The sequence below is a fragment of the Leptonychotes weddellii genome, chromosome 4 (assembly GCF_054177405.1).
Source record: "Leptonychotes weddellii isolate Sample4059 chromosome 4, ASM5417740v2, whole genome shotgun sequence".
NCBI classification, from domain to species: Eukaryota; Metazoa; Chordata; class Mammalia; order Carnivora; family Phocidae; genus Leptonychotes; species Leptonychotes weddellii.
This window is the reverse complement of record NC_138372.1, coordinates 26,790,936-26,800,269: the sequence shown is the minus strand read 5'-3', so window position 1 is coordinate 26,800,269 and position 9,334 is coordinate 26,790,936. Positions and strand designations below refer to the sequence as shown.

Sequence of the window (9,334 nt, the reverse complement as noted above, 5' to 3'; positions counted from 1 at the left end):
CTCTCTCTCTCTCTCTGTCTCTCATGAATAAATAAAAAAAAAACAAAAAAAAAAAAACTGTATAAGAGGCAAAGGAGTGGTCAACTCACTCCCCTTCCTAGGATTTAGTTCTCGAGATCTTTTTTTTTTTTTTAAGATTTTATTTATTTATTTGACAGAGAGAGACACAGCGAGAGAGGGAACACAAGCGGGGGTAGTGGGAGAGGGAGAAGCAGACTTCCCGCTGAGCAAGGAGCCCAATGTGGGGCTCGATCCCAGGACCCTGGGATCATGACCTGAGCTGAAGGCAGATGCTTAACGACTGAGCCACCCAGGCGCCCCTAGTTCTCAAGATCTTATAGGATAGCTTTCTCATGGGCCTTTCCCTTTGGGTCAGTGTTCAGATTCCAGATTGACTTCCTTTCCTCTGCTAATTCAAGGTTTGATTTTTTTATTCTGAGGTGTTTCCCCCCCCCCTTCCATTCTTTCTTATAGCTGAAAACTCAGATGGCTACCAAGGCTGTCTTTGAAGGCTTCATTGAAGGCGAGCTCACTTTCCAGCCTACCTATAAGTATGATACTGGCTCCGATGACTGGGATACCAGGTAGGTAGGGGGTTTCTTCCGGGGGACTGAGCAAATGGAAACCCCAGAATTTAGGGAAGCACTTGTCCCCGTGGGCCTAAAGAAGGAGGATAGGATTCCTGTGACTTCCCCGTGTTTTGCACTCTGGCGTCAAACATTTTCCATCAGTGTCTGCTCATTCAGCAGCTCTGTCTTCCTGCATGTTTTCTTTTTGACCGCCTTAGCCTTGTTCCATTATGATTTACTTTTCAGCTATGCTTAGGGGGATAGGATGACTCCAACCCGCTTAGCTTGTACTTGGTCATTACATAGGAGTTTATCACGTTGCATTAGTGCTTCTGGTATGCCTCCCATTATTTCATACCCTTTACCTCTGTTACCTCACTTCATCCTTCAGCTGCCAGCTGAAGGAGGTGTGATTTATAATCCTCAGCTTTGAGATCGGGGAACTGAGGCATGCAGAAATTAAAGAGCCTTCTAAGGGGCGTCTGGCTGTCTCGGGCGGTGGAGCATGCGACTCTTGATCTTGGGGTCATGAGTTCAAGCCCCACATTGGGTGTAGAGATTACTTAAAAATAAAAAAAATCTTAAAAGAAAAGAGATAAAAATAAGATAAAGAGCCTCCTAAGCAGGCTAGTATAGAACCAGGATTATAACCGAGGCCGTAGGAATTCAGAGCCTGTGTCAAGCAGAGTACTTACTTCCAGATTGCCTTTTTCATCTCCTCCCCATAGGAGGGTAAAAGAACAGAGAGTCATTCCGAACAGCGTTTGCCTTGGAGCCCTCACAGCTGTTTTCGGTGACACCCACAGGGTACATGCTATCCCCTGGTGGGCCCGAATCTCTGTGCCTTCTTGGATCCCTCGGGCCCCGTGGACTTGAAGGCCCTGGCCCCTCATTCCGCAGCTGCGCCGGGGCGCCGGCCACGCAGCGGGGGCTGCTATGCCTGTGTGGGCCCCCAGTGCGGACTTTGCATTTCAGTGAGAAGTGTCGTGCTCCTGCCTGGTGTGACCGGGTCCTCTGGAAAGGGAAGAACATCACGCAGCTGAGTTACCAGAGCCACATGGCCCTGAAGACCAGTGACCACAAGCCTGTCAGCTCAGTGTTTGACATCGGGGTAGGTGGGCAGGTGACCCCTGTCGTGAGCACTCTGGGAATTGGTTCTCATAACCAACACCACTTCTGTCGTTCTGGCCTTCTCCCCACTCTGTGTGAGAAAGCTCTTAAAAATTGTTTTTAGGGACACCTGGCGGGCTCAGTCCATAGAGCATGCGACTCTTGATCTTGGGGTTGTGAGTTCGAGCCCCACGTTGGGCATAGAGGTTACTTAAAAATTAAAAAAAAAAATTGTTCTAATTTAAATTTAATTCCTAATTATAGTATAAATTTCTATGTTCATGGAAGTTCCCCTTTGCTTTTTGGACTGTATCTTTCCAGGACTTTTTCTATGCATTTACAAACATGTCCGTATTCTATATACAACATAGAGGATGTTTTGTTCTTTTTGTAAAAGAGATCATATTACACATATTGTCCTGAGAGAACATCTTTTTTTTTCCCCTACTGACTATGTCTTAGGAGATCTTTCCATGTCAGTAAAGGTAGAGTTCCCTCATCCTCCCACCTCTGCCAACTCTATATGAGCTTATTTCCCACACCCTGGCTAATACTGGATTTTACCTGTCTTAAATTTCTGCCAACCCAGGGAGCCAAAAGAAGGAGATCTTTCATTATTCTAGATCACATTTCTTTGATTGCTAGTGAGGTTGAACATCTTTTTGCTTATTATCTTCTTCTTCTGTGATTTCTGTTTCTTTATATTATCCATTCTCAAGGGTTCAGGTAGAGGCATATCAGAATCTGTGAGGGTGTGAGTAGCTTGAAAAAGCCTAACGAATGGTACAGTTTTCTTATTGGAAAGTGACAAAAATTGTGTTTATAACTCACAATACAGAAGGGAAAGCCTGACAAAATCTTGGCTGTTGGAACACAGGTTACAAAAACTTGAGAAATGCTATTTGAAATCAAACCCTAGAGGTTTCTCGCCACAGGCCTGTGGATAGCAGCAAACGAAGTAGAGCTAGTCACTGGGCATCTTTCTGCTCTAGAGCTGCGACCCAGGCAGAGCTGCCCACCAGGCTTCCACCCCTGCGTCTTCTCCCTGCTCATCAGGAAGCAGTTGACTTCATCACAAGCTCGGCCTCTGGAGAACCCCTCTGAATCTATTGTTAATTGGGCTCTTTGTTAATTAAATCTATTTGGTCTTCACTTTCTGTGTGGCTGCCAACTGCTCTTGCCCAGTGCCCAGCATGTCCTCTTTCCTGAAAAGGAGGAAACGGGCAGAAGGCACTCAGGCTCCGCTATTTCCCTCCCAGGTGAAGATGGTCAACGAAGAACGTTACCGGAAGACTCTGGAGGAGATTGTTCACTCCCTGGACAAGATGGAAAATGCCAACATTCCTTCTGTGTCCCTTTCTAAGCGAGAGGTAGGAAGAACATGTTGAGAATATTGGCAACAGGCTCTTCTATTTGTAGAACTTAAATCTCATCTTTGAGGCCTCAGAAATCTAGGAGCCACCTGTCCGACCCCTGGACTCCAGTCTTTTAGACGGGCCGCCTCTAGTTACAGTGAAGCTGCTGGTGTTAGCTGAGAGGAGAGGGGGGTTGTTGGTTTAGATTATGTTCTTCTCTTGATCTTCTGTATCAGAAGTCTTTGACCTTTGTGGCTCATAGATTTCACCCACATATGGGCCGTTCATGATTTAAATGATGGCACAGATGAGCCAAGAGGTGTTTTGTTTGGTTTTAGTATAGCTGGTCTGTATTCTTGCAGGGGGTTGTCTTCCTCTGGATGTTTTGCTTTGACCAAGATTAAGTTGAGTCACAATTTCTTGGGTACACACACCGGTGTTGGTGGGAGGGCAGGCAGTGTAGAAAAGGGATGGGTGGTGGGGGAAGTCAAGTTAGGGCAGAAGATTTTTCGTGGAGGAGCTACAGCATAGATTATTCAGAATGGACAATGTCAAGAAGTCAGTCAAATGGGGATTTATGGTGTGGGTATTTTTTAATGCCTTAGATGTCCAGCTACTTGGAAGGATGTGCTTGGTCTTTATGTTTGGGGGTGGAATTTTTAAAGGTATTTTGGAAATGGTCTTTGGGTATAGAAAATAGAAGGTTCGAACTTTGATTCCCTCAGGAAATTTATTTATAAAACAACCTAAGTTTTTGGGTTTCTGGGTTAAACACAGACCGCCGTGGCCTCCCAGGGACATACTTAAAGCAGAAACATGATTTGAAAGAGGTGGTCCTTCATTGTTTTTCCAGACAAGGCAAAGATTGCCCAGTTGGGGTGGCTGGGCGGGTCGCCAAGAAGAGGGCATTGATCTGACTGGTCCCGGGCCTGTTCCCAGTTCTGTTTTCAGAATGTGAAGTACATGCAGTTGCAAGTACAGTCCTTTACAATTCAAAATGGACAAGTTCCCTGTCAGTTTGAATTCATCAACAAGCCTGATGAAAAGTCTTACTGTAAGCAGTGGCTGAATGCCAACCCCAGCAGAGGCTTCCTCCTGCCAGGTGAGGCCTCCGTTCCCAGGTTCCTGGTTGCTGGTTTGGGGAACGCTCTCCCCCGACTGTTTATTTTTCTCAAGTAAGCTTTTTTTGTTTCTGAGCATTTCTTGTCTGATCGAAACTTCTAAAAGCCCTGTGGGGGAACCATCCATAAATAAGAAATAAAACAGGAAGGGGCATGAGGTCAGCTTGAAAAGCTTTCTCAGCCATGTGTGTGTTCCATAATTTCACAGAAAGAGAAGACAGAAGATCGCTGGGAAGCAGGTGCTGCTCTTGAAGGACCCATTTTCACTGTCTGCCTCACTATAATCAGCTCCCAGCGTCTGCTCTTGTAGGGAAAGATAACGGGGTGGTAATCCAGAAATTATATCTGGCCCTGGAATGTACCATTTGTGTCTTTCCCCTAACTTCTCCTTTGCACTCTGCATCATGCTGTGTGGCAGAGGGATGAAAGCCTGTTTTGTGGACAATTCACAGGCTGATACTTGCATTATATTTTCTCCTGGATCAGGTGTCTTCATGTGACCTGGCCCAGGGCAAGCTCTTTGATCCATGCCTTCTGATTGTATTAATAATTCTAACTTGAGCTGTGCTCCTTTGTACTTGAATTTCATAGCAGTTGCCTCTTCACGTGTTTTTGTTTGTTGTTTTTATATCCCCACTTGGACTATAAACTCCTTGTTCATGTGTCCTCTGAGTGCTGAGCACATACATACTTATTGGTTGGCTGATACCTCTGATATCCTTTCCCAGCCCTTTGTGCCTGATCCTTGACCCTGCTGTCCTCTTTCCCCCTTTCCTCTTGGCCTCCCACCAGCCAATGTTACTTCTAATGTTTTTCTTCAGATTCTGCCATTGAGATTGAATTGGAGCTATTTGTAAATAAGACCACAGCTACAAAGCTCAACTCAGGTGAAGACAAAATCGAAGACATTCTGGTTTTGCACTTGGACAGGGGAGAGGATTACTTTTTGTCTGTGTCTGGGAACTACCTGCCCAGCTGTTTTGGATCTCCCATTCATACATTGTGCTACATGAGGGAGCCGATCTTGGACCTGCCACTGGAAACAATTAGAGAGCTGGTGAGTTTCATGCCATATGGAAGCATATATAACTGTAGCAGCCAAGCCAGTGAAGCAGGATATTCTCAGTCTTTCACATATAGTATATCACAGAAACTCAGCCATGGATACTAAGATACGAAGCTTCCCTGGCCCATGATTTTATTCCTTTTTTTTGTTTTAATCATTACTTGGTCATCATCCTGAACTAAATTTTCTGAGATGTAAATGACTCCTGTGGAGACAATTTGAATACAAGGACTCTACTTCAGAGCCGATTTATAGTAATGTGCATATCCCCCCCCCCATTCCAGTGCACTTTTTAATTTAGGGACTCTTGATTTCTATCCTCTCCATTATATAAGATGAAAACAGAGGCCTAGTAAGGAGAGTGATTGGTCACAGGTTACATGGTGAGTTAACAGTGGACCTGGCCCCTACATTTAGGTTTTTGGACTCCTAAGTCTCTGCCCTTACTGCACCAGACCACACTGTCTCCCTGTTCCTGACAGTGAAATGCTCTTGGCAGGATGTTTTTTCAAAGAAAATGATGCATATTTCACCTGATTTATTGAAACTGCTTGCCATAACCCACTCCTAATTCTCAAAAATCACCTTCTGTACCTTGATTATGCCACCTAATTTCATTTTTTTGCCTGTGGAATGTTTGCTTAGGGGATTGAAGTGCTTTCCCTCCTCTGTGGGTTTGCTGCCCCCATTATCTTGTATTCTCCTGGAGCCAGCCCGTCAGAAGGTCCATTGGTTGGCCTTTGTATTATGCTTTTTATTTCTTTTCAGACTCTGATGCCCCTACAGACTGAAGATGATGGGGTCCAGTTGGAGAACCCGTTGGGAATCCCCAAAGAGCTCTGGATGATGGTTGATTACCTGTACCAAAATGCTGTCCAGCAGGTAGGTGGCGGTTAAGCAGTCAGACCTGATTGAGGCCAGACTGCCTTGGGGAAGAGCATCAGCCCCAAGAACTTTTGGTGTAAGAAGCTTTTACCCCAAGGAATCTGTGGAAAGCTGTCCCTTCCCGAGGGAGTGAGTGGGGACAGATAGGTTCATGTTTTACACCCACATGAGACCTTGCTATTACAGAGAGCACTTGATTACCCCCAAGGGAAGCAGCCTTGCATAGGATGGCCTTCTCGGTACAGCATGTTCCCTCCCCTGGCCTCTGGGGTCCTCCAAGTAGAGAGCCATCTGGATTCTTCTCAAGATGTCAGCCTGCTCTCCTTTTGATGAACTCTTGCCAGTTTCTAGGAATGGGAGGGGCTACCTTGTTGATAAGCCAGATGGAGGCAGGAGACCAGATGGAGCCCCCAGGCCATGAGTCAGGAGGCCTGATTTCTAGAGTGATTTGGGCAAGCTTCATGAGATCAGATCAGTCAGTTTCACTGACTCATTCATATAGGGAGACTAATACAAACTATAGTCTACCACAGCTTTACCACTTGGGAGCAACGTACGTTCTTACGACATTCTCTTTTTACTCCCCCACCCCCGCCGCTGCCCTGCCCCCCCCTTATTATTACAGTGTCCCAAACACTATTCTAAGTGTTTAACAGCATTGCCTCAGTTCATTCTCATGATAGCTCTCAGATGAAGAACCAGAGGTCCGGAAGGCTAGTAACTTGGTCAAAATCCCAGAGCTGATAAATGGGCAGGATGGGGATTTGAACCCAGGGAGTCTGGCTATAGACGTCACAGTCTTACGCAGGGGCCATGCTAATCTTCTCTGTATTGTCCTAGTTTTAGTGTATGTGCTGCTGAATCGAGGACAGAAGTCACGTTCTTAAGTACTGTGCTAGTATCTGCCTTCTCCATAGAGCTCCTTTCAAGTGTAACTTGAACAATACATAGAATATTATTTTCAGTTATGTGGCATTAAGTCATTTAATAAAACAAATTAATAAAGACATGCTAGGACTAATGGAAATACCTTTATTGCCATAATCTTGTTTTCACAAAGCAAGGTGGTGTCTTTTTAACTTTTTCTATCTTATAAATGATATATTTTCTTCACGTTTTTCTTTTTTTGGTTAATCCTTCCACAACACTGCAGGAAACATAGTTTTAAGTTTTCCCTTACTGTTGTGAGTACTATGCCCTACCTATAGTTTTATAATAGATGTTTTATGACTTTGAAGACCTGTCATGGGAGCATGCTCGGGAAAGCCTGCAAGATGAATTAGCCGCATCAGCCCTAACTTTATCAGATTGTTTACTGGTTGATTCAAAGGCCTCACGTCACTGCTCCCTTTTTGCACCTTGGTGGTGATCATATTTCTAGGTCAGGAGATCATGGCTGATTTTCTGAGAATGTAATTATGTGGTGACTTTCTTTTCTTTTTTTTTTTTTGCAGGAAGATCTGTTTCAGCAGCCAGGCCTGAGGTCGGAATTTGAGCATATCAGGGACTGTTTGGATACTGGAATGATTGAAACCCTCTGTATCCTCAGACATTCGTGTATGTGTGCGTGCATGTGTATGTGTGAATATGATTAAGAGATGAGAGAAAAGAAGGAGTATTATTTTAAGGCTCAAAATCAGATCTTGTGTCCTCAGCTATCATATTTTTTCTTACTTAAAGTTTGCATAGAGAAGACTTTACAACTTTAAGCAACCAATATAGCAGGAACTCAGGAGGGCCCAACTAAGCCGACAAACAGCTTGGCCCCTTCACTATGTCAGGCTGGCATCCTAGCTCTGAGCAGAGCCGTACGGGGCAGGCGGCATGTCTGACATGTGCTCGCTCCCGGGCCTTTTCCTAACCACGGCACGGCATCGCCAGTTCCTTAACGATGGGCCAAAAGCCGCCAGCAATCATTCTGTAGCTGAAGCCTTGCTGCTTTTCCTGGAGAGCCTGCCAGAGCCCGTCATCTGCTACAACACCTACCGTAACTGCTTGGAGTGTTCTGGCAACTACACTGCGAGTAAACAGGTGAGGGGAAGCGTTGAGCATTCACATGTTGCAGCCCCAGGCCTCATGGGGCCTGAGGGAACAAAGTGGGTGCAGTCCCTCAAACGCAGTGTCCTAGCAACTCAACTCCATAGCTTTCCTTCCCAAACCTGTTCTTCCTCTCATGTCCCCTCTTCTTTTCATGGCTTCACCCTGAATTCCAGTGACTCAACCCAGAAACCTGAGTCATTTCTGAGTCGTCCTCTGCTCGCCTCCCACATGCCCAGTTCCCTTGATCTGTCACCCATCTTCCATTCTCGTCCACTCACCTTGGTTCTAAGCCCTGCATTCAGGCTTTCCCTCTGCTCATTTGTTTTGTATACTGCCATCAGACCACATGCTCTAAAACTCTAATCACTCTCGTCACTGTTGGTCAAAAACCACACTTGGCTCTCCATTTGCCAATTAATGATTTTCTTAAACAAATGTTCAAGACTTTTAACCATCTGGCCTAATAGTTCACACATTAACAGGCCATAGCAGAATAATCTAGAAAACTTGCTAGTAATATAGGTTCCAGAGCCTCATCCCACATCCACTGAATCAGAATCTCTTTTGGAATATATCTTGTACAAGCTTCCCACGTGATAATGATGATACGCAGATAGCTGGAGTACTCATTGAATTCTAGCCTGATCGACCCCTCCAGGCTCAGCACCTGTTCAAACAGGGGCACTCCTGCTAAAATTGACTTCTCAGTGTGTTCTCTCTCCTTATCTCACTGTTTTCCTTCTCTTACCTTTTTTACACTTTCTTTTGCCTTACCTCTGCAAGTCCAGTCTTGTCTTATATTCAAGACCCAGCTTAAAATGTCTTCTATTCCTGTAAACCTTTTGAGAACACATAGTTAGGCTATTGAGCTCTAAATTCACATAGCGTTTGATCTGTGCTTCTCTTTTGACACTTGTGCCAAGTGGTAAGTGATCAGGGTTTCCCGTGCACAGTCTTACTCATGTCCTTGGATCATGTACTCAGCTCCTGGAATATAGTAGATGTCTGACAAATGATTGAATGAATGAATGAAAAGACAAATGCCAATTCTCCCTCTTTCAGGTCATTTCTACCCTCCCTACATTCCACCAAAATGTCTTCAACTACTTGATGATGTTTCTGCGAGAACTGCTGAAAAAATCAGCAAAAAATCATTTGGATGCGAATATTCTAGGTAAGCAGTCGAGT

At 44.9% G+C, this 9,334-nt stretch overlaps 1 protein-coding gene and 1 non-coding gene across 8 annotated transcripts in view; one reads left to right on the top strand and one right to left on the bottom strand.

The window, feature by feature from the left end:
• INPP5B (inositol polyphosphate-5-phosphatase B) overlaps nt 1-9,334 on the top strand; it is a 48,003-nt gene that overhangs the window by 37,590 nt on the left and 1,079 nt on the right. For 4 of the 7 annotated variants that reach the window (XM_081818130.1, XM_031016763.2, XM_031016769.2 and 1 more), the window contains 9 exons: nt 475-584; nt 1,545-1,680; nt 2,939-3,049; nt 3,974-4,136; nt 4,977-5,212; nt 5,990-6,103; nt 7,561-7,645; nt 8,010-8,137; nt 9,209-9,320. In XM_081818130.1, the coding sequence (XP_081674256.1) occupies nt 475-584; nt 1,545-1,680; nt 2,939-3,049; nt 3,974-4,136; nt 4,977-5,212; nt 5,990-6,103; nt 7,561-7,645; nt 8,010-8,137; nt 9,209-9,320 (1,195 nt within the window). The other 3 variants (XM_081818133.1, XM_081818132.1, XM_081818131.1) reach the window with 3 other exon arrangements.
• Nucleotides 6,869-6,976, bottom strand: LOC115936537 (U6 spliceosomal RNA). Its single transcript, XR_004071971.1, has one exon. It is a non-coding gene; the product is annotated as a U6 spliceosomal RNA (small nuclear RNA).